The sequence below is a fragment of the Lingula anatina genome, chromosome 6 (genome assembly GCF_051362555.1).
Source record: "Lingula anatina isolate TDL-2025a chromosome 6, LinAna3.0, whole genome shotgun sequence".
NCBI classification, from domain to species: Eukaryota; Metazoa; Brachiopoda; class Lingulata; order Lingulida; family Lingulidae; genus Lingula; species Lingula anatina.
Genome location: NC_141772.1, coordinates 16,876,642 through 16,904,591, shown reverse-complemented (window position 1 = coordinate 16,904,591; position 27,950 = coordinate 16,876,642). Strand labels below are relative to the sequence as shown.

At 35.3% G+C, this 27,950-nt stretch overlaps 3 protein-coding genes across 4 annotated transcripts; 2 read left to right on the top strand and 1 right to left on the bottom strand.

The window, feature by feature from the left end:
- Positions 1-70: 70 nt before the first annotated feature.
- LOC106176014 (acylamino-acid-releasing enzyme-like) lies at positions 71-19,870 on the top strand. 2 transcript variants are annotated; one of them, XM_087015087.1, is made up of 23 exons: positions 71-167; positions 759-994; positions 1,459-1,549; positions 2,014-2,092; positions 2,361-2,524; positions 2,800-2,937; positions 3,576-3,667; positions 3,969-4,009; positions 9,544-9,668; positions 10,085-10,142; positions 10,718-10,818; positions 13,459-13,510; positions 13,948-14,036; positions 14,454-14,574; positions 14,860-14,946; positions 15,282-15,362; positions 15,659-15,747; positions 16,002-16,118; positions 16,244-16,292; positions 16,617-16,647; positions 17,211-17,313; positions 18,362-18,468; positions 18,760-19,870. In XM_087015087.1, exons 1-23 carry the CDS (start codon positions 159-161, stop codon positions 18,884-18,886), a joined length of 2,187 nt encoding a protein of 728 aa, XP_086871213.1. In that variant the 5' UTR covers positions 71-158; the 3' UTR covers positions 18,887-19,870. The 2 variants fall into 2 exon arrangements, with proteins under 2 accessions (XP_086871213.1, XP_086871214.1); XM_087015088.1 differs by having other exon boundaries at positions 145-282.
- On the top strand, positions 5,060-9,535 carry LOC106158843 (zinc-binding protein A33-like). Its single transcript, XM_087015090.1, has one exon. The coding sequence runs from the start codon at positions 5,852-5,854 to the stop codon at positions 7,637-7,639; it is 1,788 nt and encodes a 595-aa protein (XP_086871216.1). The 5' UTR covers positions 5,060-5,851; the 3' UTR covers positions 7,640-9,535.
- On the bottom strand, positions 19,858-27,942 carry LOC106176017 (leucine-rich repeat and guanylate kinase domain-containing protein). The gene is made up of 16 exons (XM_013558221.2): positions 27,674-27,942; positions 27,185-27,292; positions 26,916-26,997; positions 26,534-26,716; positions 26,049-26,173; positions 25,770-25,823; positions 25,403-25,492; positions 24,827-24,994; positions 24,286-24,392; positions 23,941-24,060; positions 23,601-23,697; positions 22,970-23,083; positions 22,268-22,469; positions 21,598-21,854; positions 21,398-21,486; positions 19,858-21,132 (listed from the first exon to the last, which is right to left on the bottom strand). The coding sequence occupies exons 1-16, from the start codon at positions 27,908-27,910 to the stop codon at positions 20,598-20,600; spliced, it is 2,568 nt and encodes an 855-aa protein (XP_013413675.2). The 5' UTR covers positions 27,911-27,942; the 3' UTR covers positions 19,858-20,597.
- Between the last annotated feature and the right edge of the window lie 8 nt (positions 27,943-27,950).

Below are 27,950 nucleotides of genomic sequence, written 5' to 3'. Positions count from 1 at the left end.
AGTGAAATTGAAATTCAAATCATTTTTAAATGATATATATAGATATTATATCATAATATTCAGAATATTCAACTGTAAGTGACATTAGTTAAAAAAAAATTGATTATATCTATTTTACTTCCTACCGTCAGTGCACGCGCGTTTTATGTACCAGGAAGATGGACAAGGTGAAAAGTGTTGGTCTATTTTGCTTTATAAATTGTTTGATAACTTGTGTATAGTGACATATTTGTCGATGATTCGCCACACAGCAAAGTACTTTTCGACGGTGGTAAGATGCAGGTGGATATGCAGCACATCACTGACAGATCTCTTGTTTTTAGATGGTTTTGATAAAAAATTATGTGGAGTTGTACCAACTTGAAATAAAAGGCTTGGGTTTATGTTTGGTTGTCACCTTGCTTTTTCATTGAACCCTAAAACCACATAACATGACTTCAGAATATACGCTTGTCTACCAAAATAATAATAATAATAATAATCAAAATCTGTAAAAAGTATTTTTAAATCAGTTTAATAAATTTGCCATAGAAGCATTTGTATTTGATAATAACATGTATGCTGTACTCTCTTTGCAGGCATTACCTAGAGAAGAATGTAAAATGCACAGTTTTCATCTGATATGCATGTTAAATTTTGATTGTTAAATTTAATGATATTTGACTATTTAAAAAGGTGTTCATGATTGATTATATGTACTGTATATTTCAATAATGCTATCAATTTCCCATATTTGATCCAATGCTCTAACACTTCAGGTGGAAGATGCAGTTCAAATCTACCGTGATCTTGCCAAAATTCCCTGTCTCTCTCTGGGGCGATTTAGCAAAGCTCCTCCCAAGGCAGGCCTCATTCGCTCAGTATACTCTGAGTGGTCGCAGAGAGATCTAGAACGCAATGAGAAAGTCAAGTTTGCTCGCCAGCAGACTCTGGCAAAAACGGAGAGGGGACTAGAAGTTTTACTTGACTCTGATCCCATAGATGTTTCTAAGGAGTATGTAAATTGCATAATTATTGTTTTTGCTATTCAGATAGATTAGTTCAGAAATTTACTAACTTATTTTTTATAAAACTGTAAGTTCTTTGACAAATTACACCCCAGCGATAACTTGGCTCTCATAATATTTGGCAGGAATTGAGTTTAATGAGAAAAACGTCTTACAATAAGTAAATACATTGCTAAACTAATTTATTTGATTAGCACAGACATTGCTCAAAATCACTACACAAATTAATTGAGAAAAGATATGGAATATCACAGGATTATATGGTGGTGGAAGGGATACAGCAAAAGTGCCCATTATTTTTAGTGAGAGAACTTCCTTCTGCAACGTGGCAAGTTTCGGTGTCACCTGCAATGATTAGGCAGAGCTTTGGCAAGTTCCAGACCACCACTTTAAACTTCTTTTGCCAACATTTAAGTTGTAAATTTAAATTTCAGCTTTTCTACATTTTCAGAATTTACAGTAAGGAAGCACCTTCTGGAAAGTTTAGAGGTGTTGTGAGAAGTGTCAAAGACAAAGATGGAAAGGATAAACAGTACATTGAGGTATGTCTCCTTCTTTGGAAAAATGAGAGAAATTGATCTTATCTGTAGTATTTTTAGCTAATTCATCTCTTTCATCATTATTGTAATTTCATGCTTTCATCTTACATTTTCTGTTTACTTTATATTTACTTATATGAATTGAGCTACTTATTATTAGTTATATTCCATAGAAAGATATTATTTACTACAAGATTTCAAATGGTGCATCTGCAACTGTTCTTGGTTCATTTATGGAAAGTGAGCTCTACCTTCTAACACAGTCATTTTTATTGACTCAGAAATGGTCCCCATATTTTCATTTAGAGCTTAGTATAAGCCTGAAATTTAAAATTTAGTGCAAAACCTGCTTTTAGGTACATTTAAATGCCCTGTATAAATAGCTCAGAGTTTATATACTATTTCTTATGTTTGACATATAAAAGAAATTTATATTTTTGCAGATTTAACCATTTGTATGATTTCAGATCTGGAACAAGTCTCAGAAGTTGACAAACATTGATGTGGATGCTCAAGAGAAGCATGGAAAGATTTATGAAAATGATGGTAGGAAAATGATTCTGATGACGTTGTTCTTCATTGTCTTCACTTTCTTATGGAGTTCTGATTTCTTATTGAATTTTCAAGAAATAACATTATACAGATATATTACAGATATTAGATATTTGGTACTGTAACAGTGATATTTTGAATTTTTCGTGCTTATGATTGTGTCTGTGTCTTTCTCTGAATAAAGACACCAGTATTTTATTTCTTCATGGTTTTACCAACAAACCTCATTAATACAAATCCACATTGTTTATTTATATTTCAGCCACATTTGGTTGTTTTGAGTGGTCTGCCTCTGAGGGACACTTGCTGTATGTGGCTGAGAAGAAGCAGCCCAAGACAGCTTCCTATTTTGACAATAAACCAAAGAAACTGAAGGATGAACAGGCAGAGGATTCCAAGGGGAAAGATTCAGAAGAAGCTATTAAGGTGAGAATATGACACATAAGCTGAAAATTTCAATGGTTTAGGACAAGAAAAACCGATAAATGTAACATAACAATAGATATATTACAAACATATTACATTATACTAATAGATATATTTAACAATTTAGTTATACAAATTAAATTGTAGAGTGGCATGCTGGCTCACACCCATGCAATTTGCCAAATTAAACTTGACTAAATATAATGCTCTTTCACTAACTTGCATGTCCTCTTTCACAAATTTTTGTAAGAATGATCTTTATTTGTTTATTCCAGGGAGATCAATTTGTGTACAAAGATGAATGGGGAGAGCTTCTGGTCGGCAAACACCACCCAGTTCTGTGTGTCCTCAATGTGGATACAGGGGATATCAGTGTTTTAGAAAACATACCTGACAATGTCTCCCCAGGACAGGTAAGTTCTTCCTCAATGTGGATACAGGGGATATCAGTGTTTTAGAAAACATACCAGACAATGTCTCCCCAGGACAGGTAAGTTCTTCCTCAATGTGGATACAGGGGATATCAGTGTTTTAGAAAACATACCAGACAATGTCTCCCCAGGACAGGTAAGTTCTTCCTCAATGTGGATACAGGAGATATCAGTGTTTTAGAAAACATACCTGACAATGTCTCCCCAGGACAGGTAAGTTCTTCCTCAATGTGGATACAGGGGATATCAGTGTTTTAGAAAACATACCTGACAATGTCTCCCCAGGACAGGTAAGTTCTTCCTCAATGTGGATACAGGGGATATCAGTGTTTTAGAAAACATACCAGACAATGTCTCCCCAGGACAGGTAAGTTCTTCCTTAATGTGGATACAGGGGATATCAGTGTTTTAGAAAACATACCAGACAATGTCTCCCCAGGACAGGTAAGTTCTTCCTCAATGTGGATACTGGAGATTTCAGTGTTTTTGTTTTTCTTTCTGATATTCAAATGTTTCAGGGGTGTTCATTATACTTATTAAACTTATTCAAAATTGGTTTTTTTCTTATTCATCCATTCAATATATGTATTTTCTTTTACCTGGAAAGTGGTATTTTTCAGGCTGTTTGGGCTCCTGATGACGCTGGCATTGTATTTGTTGGAGTTGAACACAATCCGTACCGACTGGGGATTATATACTGCCCTATAAGAAAGTAAATATTATTTATTTACTTTTTTGTTTGTATTTTATTGTTTAACTACGTTATTTATTTATGTATTTATTTATTTATTTATTTATTTATTTATTTATTTATTATATTTTTTCTTGAATTATTATGTATAACCAGTTAATAGTGGTTTTACTCCAAAATATATTAATGCTGAAACATTAAAATAAGGGCTTAAGTCTGATAAAATGTGCATAAAGGACAGGTTTGAAAATAACAAGATACAGACTTTTAATTTGGTTCATATTTCCATTGATTGAATGAATGGTTTTGTGCCCTGTTTCAGGAGTGCCATATATTATCTTGATTTACAGACTGCAACTTGTGGTAAGTAGTTATTTCAAAACAAAATATGTTTTGCTTGAAACCTTAATGTTAAATCAAAGAAGTAATGATATTGGCTAAATCATGGTTTCACTTGTACTGAACAACTAAACACTGTAAGTTAGATATCATTATACTCACTTGGTAGATGATTTTGTTTCAAAATGACACGATTAGTATAAATTAAAACAACATGTGTTATGAGGTTTTCTCTCTAAATTGAATACCTTAAGAATATTCTATAGAAATGAATTGGAAGTTTTTCTATTCAGTATGATTGTTCTTCAAGATGTCTGGTGGTACCCAGAGCATCATGTACAATGCATGCCAGCTTCTTCATTTTTAAATATTCATTTTTACACACTTATCAGTGATCAGTTTGAATGAAGACTGTTCAATGAAGACATGCTAACAATTATGATACTTGTTGGAAACTTAAATCAAACTAGACATACCACCTCCATGTATTGTACCACCAGCTGGAGTAAGCACATTTGTATGAAAAACAAAAAAGGGACAACACTTCCAGTGTTGTGCTTGATTATCTCTACAAAATGCAATAAACAAAAGTTTTCAATTTTATTTTGTAGAAAATTACAATAAAATAAAAAATAAAGAAAGAATAAATAAACCAGAGGTCTCTAGCATTTATGGTTCCAGAATAGAGAGTTTTCAGTTCCAGGTTCTTATGGCTGCTTCTCCCGTGAAAATGCACTGATTGACACCAAACTCCTGAAGATAAAGGAGTCCCTAATTGTAGCCCTTCACTTTAATATTAGAGCTTAGGTATGTGTAGTTTCTGAAAATTGGCACAAACAAATATTTTTTTGTTAAATTCCCATTTTTAGCAAATTTTGTCATATTTGGAATCTTCACATGACTTTCGGTCAGACTTCTTAACTAACTTTTCCCATACAAGTAATTCCTTCATTTTGGGAGATATTTAGCATTTAATGTTAAAAATTTTTGACAATGGTGCATTTCAACGAGTGCCACGCTCAGGCCAATGCACAGACTGAGAAAAAAACAGGGGGTTTGAGTTAAGATTAATCCCAGAGATGGGGACACAGGCCCTTGCAGTCTAGGAGGAGAAGTGGTAATGGTGACTTGTTTCTGGCACCATAATGCGGAGCCTTACAAGACTGGCAGGGACAAAAACCATGCACACTGGTGGTACTAATAAGCATTCAGCACAACTCTCTTCACTTCAAGTAGAACAATGAAGCAGAGGAAAAATTATACATTGCATAAAGCAAGTATTATTTTTAAGAATGATACAAAAAGAAAAATAAACCTTTACAAAATCATTTTTAAGAACGATACAAAAAGAAAAATAAACCTTTACAAAATCACTCTGTAATACAAGTGCCAGTCATTCAGTCATTTTAACTGGGGAGGTTTCTTTCACACAAAGCAAGACATACATGGCTTTATTTTTTTAAAATGAGCTAAGAATAAGTACAATACAACTGTGCCACCAGACAACAAAAACTGCTTTATAACCTGGCAGTTGCTTTGGTTAGGTCAGCGTCAGGTAAAAAACAGACCCCATATTTTTCTCTGACATTAAGCAGTTCTAAAAGGGACAGGAAGAAACAGGAGATATGTTTCAAGGATTATTTTAAAACAGTTGTGATAAATATGACAGTAAGCCAGTTAAGGGGGTACACACAGTACTAATAAGTGGTAGCATATAATTGTAGTCTCTGTTGATCAAAGCTGCATGCTTTGGAAGTGGAGAGAAAATTAAGCATTTTTGACAATTATTAGACCAAGTTAGTCAATACCAAAGGTAACAAAACAAGCTCAATCATCCTTTGTAAACTAACAAAGAGACAGTTAGACATGGCAGAAGCACTAGCAGCAGCTTTCACAGATAATCCCTTGACATGTAGCATCTGTTTGGGAGAGTATGAGGACCCTCGTGTGCTGCCTTGCTACCATACATTTTGCTATGGTTGTATATCCAACCATGCCAAGGGAACGCTGACCCCAAGTAGGGCATTTCTGTGTCCCATTTGTAGAGAAGAGATCCAGTTTCCAGCTGGTGGACTTAAACAACTGAAAAAGAATTTTGTGTTTAGCAAGGCCAAAGATATCATAACCCAGAAACAAGATAGACGGACATTGGAAGAGAAACAGGCCAATGAACATGTAGCAGAAATGGCCATCAGTTGTGAGAAACATGCTAATAATAGGTTAAAATATTACTGTGAAGATGATGATACAGTTATATGTGGTGAGTGTATAGCAACAGAACATGGCGGACATCGTATTTCATCAGTTGAGCAAGTTGCAAAAAGCAGTAGAGATAAAATTAAAGCTGCCCTTGTGAAAACCATGAAAACAAGCAGGTTTAAAGAGTCAGTTGCCATGAAAACAACCAATGAAACAGAGGACTCTGACAACAGGATAGCCACCATCAAAAATATCAGAAAACAAGCTCAGAGTATGCGCAAATTTATTGATCAAAGGGAAGAGACTCTGATATCAGAGGTGAATTCTCATTATGACAACAGGAAAAAGCAGGAGGCAAACAGGGGCAACCTTGAACTCCACAGTGCCTCCTTGCACAGTGCCTGTTACTTTGCCCAGGAACTTATCACTAATGGCACTGACTGTGATATAATGGTTCATGCAAAATCCTTGATAGAGAAACTTACAGTGATGGAGAAAACACCTGCCCCATTTCTAGACACAGCAGCAGAGATATCATACAACCCTGGTAAGATATCTACTGCCGGACTGGAAGCCATGTTAGGACAATTGACTGTACGGTCACAACCTCCATTAGCCAGAGAGGGAACAAATCCAAGATCAGCACCACATCCTCCTGTTTTCTTACAGAAGGCAAAGTGTCTACATTATTTTAGTCCTAAGCTGAAAGATGACAGAGCAATGTACATATCTGGGTTGGCCATAGATGAGGAACGAGTGTTTGTTGTGGATTATGGAGATGACAAAACAAAAATGTTCACACATGCTGGAGAGTTCAAGTATAAGATTAAAATAAGCAGACCATTTGATGTGGCTGTGTCACAGACTGGTGAAATGTATATAACATCACGGGATGACGGCTGTGTCAAAGTGTTCTCCACCAAAGGTCAGCAGGTGACAACCATGGGTCAGGGCCAACTGGAGATGCCATCAGGTATTACAGTAAACAGACAAGGTCATGTGATGGTGTGTGACAGAGAGAGGAAATCCATCTTTACATTCCATGCAGACAGTGGACACCACCTGAACACTATTCCACTCAGTATGTGTAAATACCCAGAGTACATCACAGTGAACAATGTGAATGATAACATTGTGATATCAGACTGTGGCAATGACTGTGTACATGTGTTGTCACCTACTGGTGATCAACTGTACCAGTATGGCACATATGGCAGTGGTGATGGTCAGCTGAGGACACCATGTGGAGTGTGCACAGACAGCTATGGTCATATCTTCATTGCTGACTGGGATAACAACAGAATAGTGGCACTGAGTCCACATGGAGAGTTTATCAGATACATTGCCACTAAGGATGATGGGCTGGTTTATCCATCATCATTAGCCATCAACCCGGCTGGCCACCTGGTGGTGGCAGAGAAAAGTGGCAAAGTGAAGACATTCCAGAGCTTATAGAAAATACTGCCGACATTCAACTCTAACAAATTATGTCACAGTACAGATGGTCTGATGGAAGTTCGTCTGTTGATAATTTATCAGATTGAACTTTTTACTTTCTACAGTAAATTAAAGCTATACCAACAAAAAGTAACACACATTGAGAAGGGTCATAGAGTGACCAAGAGTTTCATTAAGTATAGCTTTAGTGTGAAAAATGAAAAGTTTATGGTAATCTTATATGTCACAATACTGATGTTAACAAAAGTATATGTTACCACTGATAATGAGGATAGGTTGTAGGAACCAGAACATAGAAGGTATTATACGTGACCTACATGGACATCCATAGAAGGTCTACTGGCCATGGACAGCTGTGATTGCAGAGTGGAAGAGAAACTATATTAATATATCACAATAGTATTTACATGTATTTCTGTAAAAAATATTGAAATGCTTACATAATTTTTATAAAAAGGCAGCAAAGCTATCAAATGGGCAGACAAATGTAAAAACTGATAAAAAAAGTGACATTAAAACAACCTAAAAATGGCAGACAACCAATTTAATAATGAAAGTCCACTAAACATTTTCAGCATTAATACTTAATAATAGGTTAATGATACCAGTGTAAATCACTGTGAAATTTTGATTACGTGTATATACTGGGCATGTAGAAAGTGTTAACTAGGCTTTAGACCCTTGGGAAATCAGTGTCTCACAGGTGCCTGTCCATATTAGCTTCCATCCTGTAATATTGCAGTGGGAATGTAGAAAGTTTCAACTAGGCTTCAGTCCCATGGGAAATCTATGTTTCTTTTTTTGGTCAATTTAGATGCAGAAGAATGCAGTGACTAATAGTGCAATTTAAGCTTTAATTTAGGTGTACATTAGGTCAGGGCTTTAGACTTGTGTTAAATCAATGTCACACAGGCATCTGGCCATATTAGTTTCAAATGTACAGAGGCAAGAAGTTAATCCTCTGGGAAAATATTTACATAGGCAATTTTACATGAAGCATATTTGACAGCACATTATTTATCTTTTACATATTTTTCAGAAAAGCTTTATTTTCATTTCATATCCATTAAAAGTCTGAGTTATGTTAATTATTTTTATCTAATCATCCTATACTATTACTACTAAATATCTATCAGTGTATAATTTGGGCACTAGAGTCAGCAGCAAACTCCACAGTTGTAGAAATTTTACAGTAATAAAATGGGCTATGCAGCACAGAGGTAACTTCAATGGTCTTTTTATCAATAGAAGTAAATAAAACTAAAAGATGTGTTAATTAGAGGATCAGAGAGGCGGCACTGCCTCAGGGTTTGTACATGCAGCAGGAGTAAGCGCATTTGTATGGCAAACACAAAAGGGAAACCACCTTCACTTTAATGCTTTACAAGCTCTACAAAATGCAGTAAACAAAAGTTCTTTTTTTTTTTTGAGAAAATTACAATTTTTTACAAAATCATAGGGAAAAATAAAAGCTAAAATCCAAGGTTGCAGTAAGATTGTGAATATAAGTTTGGAATTTTGGAAAGAAAGAAGCTGGCCTGCATCTGCTCCTAAACCCAGTTTAGCTAGCTCACATTGTGTTCATGAAATCTTGTCATTATGGCAGTGAACTGATCAGAAATAGTTAAACCTTAACAGTCCATTGAGCTGCAAACCAAAGGGATAACAACTCTTCATTTTGAGAGATCTTAAGAGATTATTACAGAAGGTAGCCATCTTTGAAGGTACACATGGTCCAATGGCAACCACAGATTTCAGGATAATTGTGAAAATCTCTGTTTTGGTAGTAAAATTAGATTTATTATAATGCGTATGATATGAAATAATGTTGTTTCAATCTGTTTATTGTGGAATTTTTAATCTCATATGAGTTGTTATCCCTTTAAGTTTGTATGCTTCAGTTGCCATCAGTCCCACAAATGATGATGCAGCACGTAGTCCTCGCTTGTCTCCCGACATGACCAAGCTGGCTTACTTAGCTAACAAATCAGGTGGCGCCTATTGCCAGTGTAGTACACTAGTCCTGGTGAGTTATAACATGTGGTATACTGAAACAAAAAGGTCATGGGTCATAGTCTGTTAGTGCAATTTGTGTACTTCAGTGGCCATCAGTACAATGGATGCTGCCGTACGCAGTCCACGCTTCAGTCCTGATATGTCTAAGCTTATATGTTTAAAGAACAAAGCAGGAGGCCCACACAGACAGTGTTCTACACTTGAAATGGTGAGTCAGTAGAGAGTATGCAAATTTATATGTTCGTAATGTTTGCTATGTTATGTCAAGGAGGTTGAACACCTTGGTTACGTATTAAAACTTGGTTTTTGGGGTTGATTTTTTGGTTGAATTCATTAAAATGACCAGAGACATGATAATGATTAAAGTGAGTGTGGTTTTTAAGCATAGAATGCATCCTAATCATTTTTATAAATCTTCACTTTTAGTACAATTGGCTTGAAAAGCAGACTAAAACAGTTGTGAACATTGTGGATACAATAAATGGTAAGTTGCTGAGAGGGTTTTTGTATGCTCACTTGAATGGTCCTGTTAACATTTGAACCTAAAAGAAAGAAGTAGCATTTCAGATTTAGTGCTAATGATGATGACATTTATTTTGCAAGTTAATTTGGATTGCTAGTAATTGAATTAATCTTATGGTTTAAATACCATTTGATATTAAAGACATTACAAAAAGAATGTTTAAATGATATTAGGATGATACACAAAATCTGCAAAGAAAGTATGTTGTGTACGTTTTTTGTCTTCTTTCTTTAACTAGTGTTTACTTCTATTATGACAGAAGAGAAGGTATAATTTACATCAGATGTTTAAAAATGTAGTTCTTCTAAGCTTCCAGTGGTGGAGAAGGGCAAACAATAGACCCCCTAACCTCAAGCAGATCTTTTTGATCAATTTTCTTCTTTATCATTGGCATGAATTAGAACTTGTGAAGATGAGCTTACTTATATCCTTGTGTAATTAAAAAATATTGTTATGTTACAAATTGTGCAAGGTGCGAAGTATACTGAAATATTAATATGTTTCATATATTTCAATTTTTTAGTTATTTATTTCAGGTGATGAATTCCCAGGGTTATACTCACTGCTGCTGCCAGAGAGATGCTGGTCTGATGACAATATAAGAGTTGTTATTGATACAGAGTGGAGGAGCAAATGTGTAAGACTTAAAATGTTATCACTGTCTCCCTGAGTGAATCCAATTTTTATGTACAGACACAGATGTGTCTGTACATATAGCCATCATCTGCGTCTGTCGTCGCCGTCGTCGCCGCCGTCGCCGTCGCCGTGCACTTTTACCGATAACACGATAAGTGGAAAACCATTTTACCTTTTGACTTGAAACTTGCAGAACTGATGAATATTCATAATACGCAGGTCAAGTTCGAAAATCAGCATGATCGGGTCACTTTTAGGGAATTTATGCTGTTTTTTCACTTTTTTCAGCATATATGCAGCACCGATAACACGATAAGTGGAAAACCATTTTACCTTTTGACTTGAAACTTACAGAACTGATGAATATTCATAATACGCAGGTCAAGTTCGAAAATCAGCATGATCGGGTCACTTATAGGGAATTTATGCTGTTTTTTCACTTTTTTCAGCATGTATGCAGCACCGATAACACGATAAGTGGAAAACCATTTTACCTTTTGACTTGAAACTTACAGAACTGATGAATATTCATAATACGCAGGTCAAGTTCGAAAATCAGCATGATCGGGTCACTTTTAGGGAATTTATGCTGTTTTTTCACTTTTTTCAGCATATATGCAGCACCGATAACACGATAAGTGGAAAACCATTTTACCTTTTGACTTGAAACTTACAGAACTGATGAATATTCATAATACGCAGGTCAAGTTCGAAAATCAGCATGATCGGGTCACTTATAGGGAATTTATGCTGTTTTTTCACTTTTTTCAGCATGTATGCAGCACCGATAACACGATAAGTGGAAAACCATTTTACCTTTTGACTTGAAACTTACAGAACTGATGAATATTCATAATACGCAGGTCAAGTTCGAAAATCAGCATGATCGGGTCACTTTTTGGGAATTTATGCTGTCTTTTCACTTTTTTCAGCATATATGCAGCACCGATAACACGATAAGTGGAAAACCATTTTACCTTTTGACTTGAAACTTACAGAACTGATGAATATTCATAATACGCAGGTCAAGTTCGAAAATCAGCATGATCGGGTCACTTTTAGGTAATTTATGCTGTTTTTTTCACTATTTTCAATATAAATGCAACACTGATAACACAATATAAGAAAAACGGATTGGCCAATTGTAATTATACTCACAGGAGTGGTCAATCTTACTAAAACGCAGGTTGAGTTCGAAAATAAGCATAATCGGGCCATTACTTAAGAAGTTATACTATTTTTGCACATTTCCTCAGATTCAATTATTAGGCATGTTAACAGTCTCATTATTTAACTAATAAGATGCCTAAAAGTGTTTGTTTGATATTTCCTGCATCTTTACAACATTGTTAGTTGATTATGTAAAAAACATGGTAAACTTGTTATCATGTATTGTGTAATAAAGTGTCAAAAATGGAAATAAACTCATATCATTGCAGTTTGTCAGATTCAATCATCCACTATGTTCAGAATCTCAGAATGGAGGAAATTGGACATTTAACACTGTTCTATTGATACTTTTCCCATCTCATCAATTTTCTTAGTTGGACATATAAAAATGGCAGTAAAATGTTTATTTTGTTTTATGTTAAAAAAGTGTTAAAAATGGAAATAAACCCATTTCAGAACAGTGCTGTCTTGTTTACATTTTGGCATTATCAAGGCGTGACTTTGAAGTTCCATGGGCCTGAAGACCTTTGCTAGTCACATTTTCTGAATATCTGTGATACAAATATTTTATGATTAAAAATTGATGGTCATTAAGCTGTTAAACATTATGTAATATTGCATCAAAATTTGAAGAAACCCCAAATTTTGTGCACTGCTTCCATGATGACCATTTAAGGAAAATCATGTCACTTACTGTTTTCAAACTTACAGGATAGAAACATGGGACTAAAATACAGCTTCAGTAGGCAATGCAGTCTGTTTTTTTTTTTTTTTTTTTTTTGGCAGTTAAACAGTTTTTTGTGAAAATTTAATTTTTCACATATTGGCATTTTCAAGGTGTGACTTTAAAGTTCCATGATCTTGAAGACTTTTGCTTGTCACATTTTCTGAATGTCCATGTTACTAATATTTTATTAATAACATTTGATTGTCATTATGCTGTTAAACATTATGTAATGTTGCATCAAAATTTGAAGAAACCCCTATTTTGGGCACTGCTCCTATGATGACCATTTAAGGGAAATCATGTCACTTACTGTTCTCAAACTTACAGGAAAGAAACATGGGTCTAACATACAGCTTCAATAGGCAACGCAGTCTGTTTGGTAAATTTTTCTGGCTATTTAACAGTTTTTTGTGAAAATTTAATTTTTCACTTATTTGCATCTTTATTTTCTGTTCTTTGTCTGTACATTTGACAGCTTTGCTGCCTTGTTCCAATCTTTCTTCAGTACTAGAGCACAATGCTTTCATACCTCAGTAAATGGACGTAATTATTGGCTTTTTGTTAAAGGTTTTTATTTAAATTTGAACAATCTCAAAATTAATCATGGCACATTGTTTAAGATTTTTACTTCTGACTTCAAATAGTTTGTTGTTTAACATATTGATGATAATTAACTGTGGAGAATTCATCATGCCTGGATATGGTGATTGAGATGTTTAATATTGAGTTCTGTCATATTTCCAGGAAGCTGTGGTCATCAACACAGATACCAGTGAGGTGATCAGACTCACTAAAGGTATTTGGGGAAACAAAACTCTTGTGTGTGTAAGCAGTTTGATGTGTGTATTTGTGAATTCAGGTGTGTTCAAATGTGTGTGTGTGTGTGTGTGTGTGTGTGTGTGTGTGTGTGTGTGTGTGTGTGTGTGTGTGTGTGTGTGTGTGTGTGTGTGTGTGTGTGTGTGTGTGTGTGTGTGTGTGTCTGTCTGTCTGTCTGTCTGTCTGTCTGTGTGTGTCTGTCTGTCTGTGTGTGTGTGTGTGTGTGTGTGTTGTTTTGGACTATATATTGACTGTTGTAAAATATACAGTAAGTTTTTGATAATCAGTTTTTGATAATGAAAAATTTGGGGGGGAAGTCTTTATTATATGTATCTTTTCAGTTTGAAATAATTTGTGGCACAGCCATATCTACTATGAAGTGATGTATTTTGTAGATCCTTATTTTGCTGATTGCAGATGATGACATTGGGAACTGGCATGTCTTGGATGTGGTTGATGACTATGTTCTGGCACAGTGCTCATCTCCAAACCAACCTCATTTTTTGGTAAGTTGGTTATAGCAGTTACTCAATGAATTCAAACTAGTTGATTCATTTTATGTACCAAAACCATGGTGGGCATATCTGTGCAATATGTGATATCTTTTATCTATATCTAGATGATATCTATAATCTGTTATAATAACTATGTATCATACGGTATTTTATTCTTTTTTCATGTCTTATCTTACACAATTCAGTATGTGATTGGTTCATTGGTGACCAGCAGAAGTCCTTGTGATGAAATACAACGTTGTCTTCTTCAATCTTTTGTAAGACCAGTAAGATAATTGTGACAGTAATAATAATGAATTATAGATACTTAACCTGCTCACTTGATAAATAGTATCTTGTATCTCTCAATATGCTGAATGTTAGGACTCATTTTATCCAATTTCTTTTTCATTGTTTACTGCATAATAGATGGTGGGTGAGCTTCCTGAAGTCAATAAAGAACAGGAGATAAAATGGAGCAGACTGGGTGAAGCCGCGGCCCTTGAGGACATTACCTGGAAAATTTTAAAACACAATAGAAGTCCTGATGGTAAGGAACATGAAAATTGAAATGATATTTTTAGTTCTAAGTTTATAATCTTACTGATATGTACAAGTGCAACTTCTTATAAATATAAAAAGTAAATTTTCAGATGTGAAATGTTTATGAAAGACTTTGTAGGTTGAATACATGTTGGGTGTTTAAGTGCATTTTGAGTTTTGAAGATCACTTAAGAAAGGGGAAGTCGATGCAACATATCTTGAAATCACTGTATGTACCTTTGAATTTTCAAAATCTTGCCATCATGATTACATTCCATTGCACATTTTACAGGTGATGTAACCAAAGAGTTTGAGAGTGTTTTAATCAGTCCAAAAACGGACTCCTCCAAGAAACCCCCCTTAGTTGTCTATCCTCATGGTAAGATGTGTATAACGCAGATTCATTCATGTTTATTATATGGTATTATATAAAATTTAAAATTCCACAGTAAATTCAATGCCTCATTGTATTTAATGGAAATGGAATGTTTCTTTGTTTAAATTGTCTGCAGCTTTCATTTTGATTTTTATTGTTACTCTGCAAATGTGACTGATCACGTTAATCTGGGATGATTTGTTTAAATGTTATACATGAAGCTATGCAACTTTTATTTCTTACAAAACTGGTAAATTTTTCCAAATTATAAATGCAGTAGTGAGCTTCTTTTAACATGCAGCCAGTGCTGTAGTACTAAGTTAGATATGTTGTTCCAGGTGGACCTCACTCTGTGTTTTCTTCAGAGTACTCTCTGTATGCAGCAGCACTATGCAACTGTGGCTTTGCAGTTCTGTTTGGTAAGGTTAACACTTGTGCTTTGAAAAAACAGAATAAATAAGATTTGATATAACTTATGTTACTATTGATTTGAAAGAAGAAATGATTATTGGCAGAAATCAATGTTTTTTATCAATATTTGTTTGGAAAATGCTATTGTATATGATTGAAGATCTAAAACAACTACATTTAGTAATAACAAAACATGCCATGATAATAAATTTGTGAAATAAGTCTGAATCTGTTAATTGTATATTTTTTAGAAAAAGTATGAATGCTACAATGTTATAAATGAGCTTGCAATATTACATTTCAGTAAATTACGGTGGATCCACAGGGTTTGGACAGGCGTCCATTGAGGCTTTACCTGGTAACATAGGTACTGCTGATGTCAGTGATGTACAGGTAAATGTGATGTAACTTTGTGTTCATCATGTTACAGATGAGTTCTGCTGACTTCTTGGGTTTACTAATTATTTATTAACAGAAAAATACCAGCAGGCTATCTTGATTCTTAAATTGATCAGATGAAGTAAGGATTTTATTTGAAATTCATGTAGCATAATTTGCGGACAATTTTTAGTCTTAAATTTGTTGATAGGTCTGTTCTAGAGCCCCAAGGGTGGTCAACTTAAAAGAAAAGAATTATTTTGTTCCAGTTTGCTGCAGAGTGTGTGGTGAACAGTGCCTTCAAGTTGGTCCATAAAAGACGTGTCTTTCTAGCAGGGGGGTCCCATGGTGGTTTTCTAACAGCACATCTCATTGGACAATATCCCGTGAGTATTGTTTTCGCTAAATGTTTTGATTAACATTTTGTAAGTTTCAATCAGCAGAAGAAGTTAAATTTTTGCCAGAATTTTTTTTTTTCAAGATTATAAATTTTAATTTTGATTAATTTCAGGATTTTTATCGTGCTGCTGTTCTCAGGAATCCAGTTGTAAACATTGCCTGTGAGTAACTTTAACGTGTGCTATTAAAAACAATAAAGGATTGTATAGGAAAACTTATCATCAAAAGATTAATCTGTATTATTTGTAACTGAGAACTCTTTTAGATTCAAATATCATCATACAAAAAAACTATGCAATGTTTTTATTTTTTTATGGCATGGAAAGAAATAAGCCAGTAATCAGAGTGTATCATCACATCAGTGGAACATTGGTTTAAAATTATTTCATATCTTAGTTTTTCTGGACACGTTTTAACAGTTTCCAATTAGTGAAGAAGATCAGTTCGTTTTATTTTATATTATTTATTTGTTAATTTATTTTTAGCCATGATGCATACCACTGACATCCCTGATTGGTAAGTCTTTCATCTTGGATATGTTTTAGTCCATTTTCTCCAAAAACATGTCTGACTGTTTACAATGTTGCTGTTACACTGAGCATGTGTGTGTGTGTGTGTGTGTGTGTGTGTGTGTGTGTGTGTGTGTGTGTGTGTGTGTGTGTGTGTGTGTGTGTGTGAGCATCAGAATGGCAGTAATGCTAGTCTCAGTAATCACTCACCAGGTATCTGTAAAGGTAAATGTTTGATCATAGATTCAGAAGCTGAACTAAGCGTTATTGTCAAATAAAACATAAACTGTCACATGCATTCAGTAGAGGTGTACCGTGACTGCAAGTGGTTACTGTGTTCATGGGACACTTTCAACCTCTATTACTGTTATCAAGTGGATTTATTGCCTGTTTTTGTGACTCTTGATAGATAATTGTACCAAATTAGATAGTCCTGCAGTGTTATATAACTATTTATTATTTGGGAGTAAAGAATTGATGATCACGCAAATTGATAAGTAAGAAAAAGATAAATTAACACAAGTCAGTTGAACAAGTAAATATACAGTGTTCCCATGTTTTGTCACTAAGGTGTTGTGTAGAGGCTGGGCTGGGGTTTGACTTCAAAACCATTTGTGATCCTGCAGGCTACCAGGCACTCTGGAAACACTCCCCTATAAGATATGCTGACCAGGTATGGACACTGGACACCTACCACACACTGCCCAGTGGTCAGTGATGAGAGTTACTTTTATATTTGGCTATATAAAACTGACTCTCAGTACTGATCTCCTCTTCCTATTTGAGATTCTCATTTTATTGGTGAAAGGTAAATCTACTGGTATCAGGAATGGCAGTATTTACAAGTCTCTGCTCTAGATTGAGGAGATTTTTGGCATTTCTGGAATCATTCTGCAGCTATTTTCTGACAAACACAGCTGGATGTTTGTCATTTTCAAAAGAAATTTGTTTCTTTTATAAGAAAAATAGAGTTTAAATCACAATTTTGGTGAAATATAATTGAACATTTTAAAACTTTGTAGTACTTTTGGTATTATCCTCATAAATAAATTGATCCATTCACAAAAGATGTCTGCATCTATCTTTGGAAATGACATTTAAGTACATATTTGAAAGAAAATATACAGAACTTAGTGCTGTTCAAAGTTTTCTGCCTTCCTGATACTGGTAGACTATGATTACTTCCAGTGGGTGATCTAATTTGTGTTGTTTCACTAGGCGTTACACCGAGATTGGTAAAGTCTTCACCTTTCAAAGTATCACCGAGCCTTCTTGTTATCAAACTGCCTATAAGTGTTCACCCATCAGATATGCAGATAGGGTAAGGCAAGTGCTTCACTGGAAGCTTTTTCTGCATGACAGCTTTAATTGCCTGTACAACCTTGAGTTTCAAATTCACAGTGAAGACTCTTCATCAGTAAACAGTGTTTTTGCTCTCACAGTTCAGCTGTGTTAGGAGAGTCATCAATATTACTTTGAAACTCAGGTGATAGTAACACAGGTAACAAACCAAAAGAATTACAGTTCCTGTGACCTAGTGAAACAACATGGCTATTAAAATAACTTAATTACAAGATTACCTCAATGTTAGTGGATTTTTTGAAAAGTTTATTGAATATTAGTCTAAAGTAGCTTTATAAACTATATGAATATTGATGCATACATTTTAAGAGTGGTGAATCTTGAATATCCTGTACACTAGACATAACTGAATGTTTCAGATGAAGACCCCCTCAGTTATCATGCTGGGTGCCAATGACCTCCGTGTGCCTCCATCTCAGGGCAAAGAGCTGTACAAGGCACTGCATTCCAGAGGAGTCACTGTCAGGTAACATTTTTTGTGTGATTTTGCTAAGATGTAGAAAAAAAAACTACAAAAGACTCAGGGATAAAAGATATATTTTTTTCAGTTTTGGGAAAGTCTTGCTCTTGTTTCTGAATATTTTGCATCATTATTGCATAAGAACTATTCACAGATTGAACCCAACTCGCTATTCAATTTTTTTTTAAATTTCTTTTTAAGGTCATTGATGGTGGGGGCATTTGAAAAAATGTAAAATATCTATTTAAGACAGTTTGCTTAAACTTAGAAACTGATTTCTGAACTCCTTTTTTTCAGATTGCTCATTTACCCAGACAACAGTCATCCATTGAACAAAGTAGATACTGAAGCTGATGCCTTCATGAACATTGTGAAGTGGTTCTGGGACCATTTACATAAAGAAGTTCCAGAAGAGACAATATAAGAGAAATACACCATTTGTTATGAGATGGATCAATCACAGGAAACCGTGGATAGACTGAGGTGATTTTAGAAAAGACAATGTGAGATATCTAAACACCATTTGTTATGTTATTAGATGATTTTAACTCCAGAGGAAACCAAAAGAGAGGCATTTCCAAAAGAGACAATATAAAGATAAAATGATTTCATCTGCATTAGAAACCAAATGAGAAACAATCCCAGAAGAAAATATGTAAATTGATTATTTCAACTCCAGTGGGAGAAAGTTGAAATTAAGATATATCAACTCGGTAAAGTGTTAAAGATTATGTATTGGCATCAAAATGCCATTTGCTCCAGAATCTGTGGAAATTTTATTATCAATGCATCAGTTTATTACCAATTTGTATTTTGTCTGTTTTTCCAGTGACTCATTTATTAACACAATCCCAACAGACATATCTTACAACCTATGTATCTGTTGTTACTGAATGTTGCTTTCCTTATGTATAAGGAAACATAAGAAGTTGGAGAAGTAATTGTGAAAAATTGCCTAGGGCTGATGTCATTTCATCTCAGTAACAAATTATTTTTCACTAGGTGGCAATTCTTTGTCTGACATTAATTATCAGGATTTGGGTTTAAAACCTAGCATTACCTTCCTCAGGTGAACCAAAACCTTTCATATCAAAGCAAAGTGTGCCATGTTCTGTGAGGATATAATTTTTCAAAAATAAAAATAATTAAGTAAAAGAGTAATTATTGAAGTTTTTCATATCAAAGCAAAGTATGCCATGTTCTGTGAGGATATAATTTTTCAAATATAAAAAAAAGTAAAAGAGTAATTATTGAAGTTTTATTGGTTAATGGAATATGTTATGAAAGCATCTTAAAAGAACTTTAAGCCTCTTTCAGATGCACAGTACCCAACAGTACCTGAAAAGAATTCGATTCTTTCAAATTAACTTTTCAAGATTTCAAAATAAACACCAATGCTTTGCATAAATATTTGAATTTTATTACCAAATATTGTACAACACTGATATGTATTCTTGATATTTACAGTCAAAATTATGTACATTATATAACATAAACAGACATGACCCATTATGTGGATATACCTCAAATATGTATCAAAAGTCTATATCAGTCTATTTCTCTCAAATTACATGAAAATGGGACTTGGTTACAAATGCTATTCTTTAAACTGTAGAGATGGACATATCAATAATCTAAGTCAATTTTTAATGAATATTAGAATGCATAATTCACATTTTTATGATGTCAACATTTTAATTCATTGATTTGAAAACAATCATGCCAATTGTCATTAAAGTGCCACTTAAATAACACATTTTGCTTCTTATTATAATATTATATGCCAAATGGAAAAGTATTGAAAGTATTCAAAATTTGATGTGAATAATAATATGCAGTGCACACTTGTCAATTATGCAATACTGCATATGGCATAGTTGCTTCTTTTGTCATTCATAGTGTATCAAGGCTAAAAACATTTCTTGAAAAGAAAAATTATTTCCAAATAAATTTACTTCCATACCAAGTATAAAATTAATTTGAGATGCTACCAAATCTACAGGCTTTTGATCACATACATACATAATGCTTGAAAATTAACTTTTGGCCAGGAAAGAAAATTTAATTGGCTGTTAAATGCTAAGGTAGTTTTCTCAATAATCCTTGGATACACAGCCCCTGCTCTCATTGGGCATCTAATATTCAGGCATTGTATTTGTCTGTGGTGTAGGAGACCCACCAATAGGTGGCAGCACTTTATGTTTGTGTGAGCCAGGTCTGCCAGAGTTGTTAACAGCTGGGAGTGAGTTGACATCATAAGAACCCAGCTCCATAGAGCCTGCAGAGTGGGGCCTCGAACCCCCAGAACCTCCAGGAGGGGGCGCAAACACAAACCCAGACCCACTTTTTGTTGCCCTGTCTGGAGACATCAGTTCCATGGGATCCATGGATTCTGATGGTAACTCAATTGGTGGCTGATTCTGCCCTGAGCCATCTTGGGACTCTGTTTCCTCAAAAGCCTCATTTTGGGCTGAGGATATATTAGAGAGACTGGTGCTGGTCCTGGATGTCTGGTGGCTTGAGTCTGGGGAGCTAGGAGGGAGTTGGTCCATATTATTGGGGTCATCTGGGGTGAAGGCCTTTCCAGGGGCTGACCTTGACCTTTGACCTGTGACCTCATTGCCTTCACCCAGGCCATTGGTTTCCATTGCAGGAGCCGTTGTGGGAGTGCTGGAGAAAAATAAGGTAAATATTCAGATATTACTATTTTATAATGCACCTGAAAAGTAATATGCAATTTTAACTAATCATCTTCTCCATAAAATTGGATTCAATATTTTGATTACTTACATATTTGAAGATGAAATAAACATAAAAAATTACACTGATATATACATTAGTAAATGTACGTGTATTCTTTTCTCTTAACACAGATATATATGGAAAACGATAAAAGAATCCAATGAACTTATTTTTTGGGACAAACATCACTTACTATTTCAAGATCTCATCATAAATGCTTGGTTTTAGGCCTGCTACTGCTTCTTTGGCTGCACTCTTCCTACGACTCAATGAGGCTGCTTCCTATAAACCACAATGATAATGACATCAATACAGCTTGTAAAAATTTTTTCAAACATTTATTGGTACTAAAACGTAACATTCTATCTGTAAAATCTTTTAAAGCACACTCACCACAACCCCCCTTCCAACTGGTGTGTGTGCCTTGCTCCCGACTCCTCCCCCAGTGCTGGCCTGTAGCTGTGATGTACTGTCAGGAATACTGGGGCGTGACCAGGTCCTGGCCCCCATCCCTGTGTCTGTCAGCTTAGTCCCTGTGACACTACTGGTGTCCTGGTCTGGGTACTCGGACTCCGTGGGCGTGGGGACGTTGATGCCAAGGTAGTCCATGACCAAGCGACGCAGTTTTTTGTAGGCCTCCGAGATGTCATCTGTGGAAAGGTATGAGCAAGAAAAAATGTGTAAATATCCCTATAAAACAGCTGAAAATATTTGAGAGCAATCCACCATGACATTTACTCTTAATAACATGAAGATCACTGCAAAACTCAAAACATGTAAATTATTATGGTAACAGTCTGGGCCAAAGTTGTTTTAACCCACTGGTTAATATGGCCACCAAAGGGTAAGGATTTACTGCCCATAGAGCCATGGGGATAAACACCAGTGCTCAGCTTCTGGCAGGCATGAGGACCAACAAAAGTCTGTTGTTACCAAGGCCAAGGATATTGGCCAAATGCTCTCAGCTTTACTTTTTTTTTTTTTTTTTTTTTTTTTTTTTGTGAGTGGAAATTCAAATAACCTTCTAAAGAAGAAAAGTCATGTTTAAGAAATGCAAACTCACCACTAGGAATGACCATGTCAAAGAAGCCCGGGTGTTCCTGATTATAGTCTATGTACACCTGTGTCCTGGCTAGCGTGGCTTCAATTTGGTTCTCAGTGAACAGCTCCATGTCGCGCATACGACGCTCATGTACTTCCCTTTTCAGTGGCAGCACCAGCACATACCTGGGCTCCAAGTAGGTGTTCTTCAAGGTCAGCACTCCCTAAGGTATGGGAAAGGACAATTATGATACTCAACTCAACTCATCTCAACTCAACTTTATTCAATTGTGATACTGATGTTTAATAGTCTAAGTGTCTCTCTCTCTCTCTCTCTCTCTCTCTCTCTCTCTCTCTCTCTCTCTCTCTCTCTCTCTGGACATCTTATGATTTGTTTTAAATGAAAAAATGTCAAAGATTTACAGTTAAGATTTACACCAATTGTCCTACATTTTATAATGTAGACATAGAAAGAATAACTCTTAAAAAAACTTAATTTAATAAAAACTTGTGCATCCTCCCAGTCCCTCCCCCTTCTTGGAGTGGGTTTTAGGTATTTTAGAGGGCAAATGGTGCCATTTGGTACAGTTTAGAACTATGATTCAGCTAGTCAAAATTCTAATTTCAAGAGGGGACCATTGGTGTGATTTTTTTTTTTCAGAAACTGAAGGGTGGGGTGGGGGTCAGGACCCCCCTGACAACCTTTAAATCTGCCACTGCTTACCTCCAGCTCCATGTGTACCACACAAGCCAGTCCCTCCCTGGCCACACTCTCTATAGCCTCCATTGTCAGGCCATAGTACTCCCCCTGGTGCAGGTATGTCTGGATAAACTTGCCCTGGAAGAACATTTGGTTGCACATTAAATCTATATTGTAAAAATAAAATTTCATAATGGAATGAAAATAAAAATATTTTGTTAAAACTGAACTTGCTAAAATGTTTTGTTAATACTCCTAAATTCTAAATAGTGGGTTGGGTAAAAGTCGATGTGTTTTGTAAGGAATAAAACATGGTGAATTCTGAATGAGTAGCTTGTTGGAAACAAGATAAAAATTTGCGATTAATTAGAATATGTACATAGATTATACTTGTAAAGCTGCAAAGAAATCAACTCTTTCAATGATTCCAGTTTAGATCCTGTTAGCTCAAGGGTTGCCAAATGTAAGTATATTTATGTGCACATTTCATGTTTTGGGACTTGAGGAAAATATAAATAAAGGATGCATAGCACAATTTCAGTCCTGGTCATTCCCTAATTGACTAAACTAAATCTAACATGTATTCAAGATTTGTGTGCAGGATTGAGAACCAGCCATGTTGCTTTAATGTATTCCATCCACTAAAGTCACTTACATGTTTGATTTCTGATTCAAACTGATCAATGGACACAAAATGGTAATCTTTTCCATCTTCTTCATCATGGCGCATTCTTCTGGTAGTGTGGGACACCCTGCAATGTTTAACATTTATGTGCCAAAATGAACAAAACTTGGACAATATTAAAAATCTCAATGTCTTTGTTTATGATGTCTATGAGGTGGCAGATTAACTAACACCCTGACAACTAAATGCACCCACAAACAAGTAAGTTGGACACCAGTGAATACATGTAAACTTTGGCATGTTTGCTTCTTACCACGGGCACAAGTGCAAAAACCCTCCAATTTTTACAATTATAATGATTCTTACATACCCATATCCAAAGTAATCTGGAAATTCATCCACCAGTTTGAGACCCAGGTCTCTCCTGCCAGATCCCTTGGGTCCCACTAATACTAGCATTGGGTAGGGGGTCTCTATACTGGGCAGGGTGCTGCAATGATATTAGTGATTGATATACACATTTTGAAATGGTCTAATATTCATTTTATCATGGCTTATGTCCAGAACAGATATATCATGGCTTATGTCGAGAACAAAATACCTGAAAGTTGTGTGGGCCGAGGATTTTTCCATATAATATCAGCATTGGTCCTTTCAAACAGATTAATAAACATGTGTTATATGGCTATCCAAGACACAATGTCACACTCCATACCTGTCATAAATCCTCGTAGACTGCAGGAAGGAGAAGACGGTGTGCATGATGTGGTCACGTGCAGCTACGACCTCAGCAGGAGGGTGGAACAGATTCTTGGCTGCCACCTGAAAAGTGGACAGTGGACATAGGCAACTCACTTAATTTGAACCAAATACATTCTGTTTCGAAGAGCAATATGTGTGAATTATATCACTTACTAAAGACCAAAGTGGCCCCTTCCCCTAAAAACCTTTTTGCTCTTTTACTCTGATGGCTCTTCAATCCAACAGGATCTAAGAATCTACCATTACTGCCAAAAAGAGATATAGTCACCATTATCCAAAGGTATTTTTGTCATTTTACATGGTAAAAGAGTAAATCACTTCTAAAAAGACTAAACATGTCTGCTACCTATGTTGCATGACATTTTGACCCAAATGAAAGACCTATTTAATTGCCTAGCTTCAATTTTGCTTGCCTTTTGGGTGGGTTCCGTGTTAATGGTGTAGACAGCCCAAGACTATCAAAGCCCACCTGAAATTAATAAATTGATAAATACCTTCTCTTCAGGCTCCACTTTGTGTCTGTCCAGTTCTGTTAACCTCTGTAGCTGATACAGTATGGACAGTCTGTAGTTAGGGAGCTCCTGGATGGGGTTCCTACGCAGATCAAACTGGCGCAGCATGGGCAACTGTCGCACATACTGAATCTCATTGATGTCTATGATCTGGAAAAAAAGTGAGAGTGTGACTGAATGTATGGGAAATTTTGTGCCCGGGTTTTTTTTTCAATTATTTTCAAGGATATACACCTGTATACCTAAACCAACAGTATGACAAGATCAAAGAAAGGTGAAAGAGCAAAGGGAGGCTGAAAGCTTTAACTGAACCTCTTGTTACAGTCCCTGGACATTAAGGTTCAAACTTTTTTTTTTCATCCAAAGTCTTTTTATTCTTGATATTTCTTAGAATTATACAACTGTTCTCTATTCTGTTTTTTTTTTTTTTATTATTATTTTAGCTCGCAATCTTCTGTTTGTCAGTACTGATTTCTAAATATTTCATTATTCATTTCATTTTCTTTTACTTGGACTTTACTTGGACATTTAGAGAGGTTCATGACTTCTAACATATACCTCATTTGCCTCCATCTCAATATCTTCCAGGAGGTCATGTCTCTCCAGTCCCTTCAAGCTTCTGATCTGGTTGCCAGACAGATTGATATACTGAAATGGAAATGCAAAAATAAAGTGTGGACTTACAATAATTCTACTTTTTAATATCCTTGTAATTCTAAATTATTCCTACTCTCAAATTTCCTTTTTCTGATCTTTTATCATTATTACTACTTTGTATTGCTTTATGGTGCTTAAATTGTTACATTCAAGTTGTCTATTATACTCTAAGCTAATATAATTAAAACCTTTTGTAAAATAAAATGTTGCATCGTAACTGAAATTTTACTCACAAAAATAATAATGATAATAATAACTATCTACTTACCAAAAGATACTTGAGAGTTTCTAGGTTTTCTATCTTCTTGATTTCATTTGATCTCTATTAAAACAGAAAGTAATGGTGAGAAAGAAACATCTCAGAAATAAGGTAAGGATTTTATTGTTATTTCTTAAAAATCTAGTTAAAAAAGATTTTTACAAGTTCCTACAAATTGCTGATTGAAGCAATAAGTACAGATAGGGAAGAAAAAACATTCTGCAATTAAATGTAACACTGAAGTGGCAATTCTGTACAGACTACAACATAACAATTCTGAATACCTACCAAATTAAGATGTTTAATGGGCAAATTGTCCAAGTCCTGAATCTTGTTCACTTTGTTGTGTGCCAGACTGAGGTGGCTCAGTCTTTTACAGTGACTCAGTCCTCTCATTTCACTGATTTGGTTGTCTGGTCATGGGTTAAGAAAAGCTTGGGGGCAAGATCAGCATAAAACCAAAAAAAAAAATCAACTGAAAACTATCAAGTGATCTGACACTTGTAAATTTCTCAAAGTAAGCTAATTATAAAAAAAAAATGAGCCATATTTTTTCCCATTTGTTAACCAATTTTTGTAAGTGGTTGACATATGGCCACTAAATAAAATACAAAAATGAACACTACAAAAATCATTTTAACATAAAGATAATTTATGCAAAAAAAAAAAAAAAATGACCATAATCCCTTAAGTGGTAATATAACAAGTTAATCAATAAATCAATTTAAATAATCATATCATAACATGAAATATATCTATCACATCAAGGATACTGTCTAGACATAACTTCCTCAAGTAGTGGTGAGCAGAGAGGTCAGCCATCTCTGTGATGCAGTTGAAGGACAGGTCAACTTCCTTCAGGTTCCGCGGAGGACTGAAGTCCAGCAGCTTACTAATTTTGTTGTGTGAGGCGTCCAGTATCAGGAGATGTGGCATCTGACCAAGTGGACTGAGGTCTGAAACAGGAAGAAGAAAAAGGTTATTGATTGTGGCCATTATTACATTTTACAAGACCCATGAAATCCAACACAATATATATTTATCATATATATATAACTCTTTGTAACTAGGATGTATATCAAATAGGTAGGCAGGTACATCAAATAATGAAAATGAACCAATAAATTTAAAAAAATGATAGATGGGACATTTTACCTGTAATATCATTGTATGGGATTTCCAACTTCTGTAGGTGAATATATTCATTCAAAATAGTGACATCTTGCAAGCCAAGACCCTATAAGAAAGAATGATAATGAAAATTAACATTGAATAATATACAGTATATATATATATATATATATATATATATATATATATGATAGAGGAGGTAGGGAAATTAAAAAGTATTGTCAAAAAAGATAGGCTAGAGAGAGAGAGAGAGAGAGAGAGAGAGAGAGAGAGTGCACTGGTGATATACTCACTGGTATTGTAAGATGCAAATACACCTGCTGTGTGCCATCTGCTGATCTTCCCAGATTGGAGAGACCTCTGGCAATGGTCTCCTCATCTAAAATGCCACCTGGTGACAGCTGAAACCAAAAGACTTTCGTAAAAACACTGGCATCAACGTTCACGGTCATACTTAAATGTGCAATACAGCATTGTAAACACAGCACAAAATACTAGAAAAAAATAATTCGGTCGCAAGTAAACACATGAAACGGTCATTTGCAAGAAATCTGGTGGATATAAAAGCAAAGTATATAACTAGGTAACTGATATCGTTAATCCAACTGTTAGTATGTTCACTGTACTGTACATAGAGGTTTTGGTACTGTAGTATACACATCTCATGATCTGTATGTACTTTGGACTGGCAAATGACTACGTGACTTAAGATAATGTGCTTTCTATATATTTCCCTTGAATGAAACGACGGATGAAGAAATAAAAAATGATTTTCAAGATACCTGCACATCCTCGTCATCTGTGCTGTTGCCGCTGTCATCAGAATCGCGGTCGGGATCAAAATCGTCTTGGCCTCCAAGAGCGCTGTCGGGCAGTTCTGGTCCTGGATCTCTTGAATCGTCTAAGGTTAGAATATTGGCATTACTCTGCATCAATAACTGGTCTTCATAAGCCACTGGATAGCTAGAAAGGGGAGTCGCAAACCCCTGTTGGCTATCGGTCGGCTCGATGTCCGCCATGTTAGTTTCTCTTGGATACCGAATAACGTTCGCTAGATGG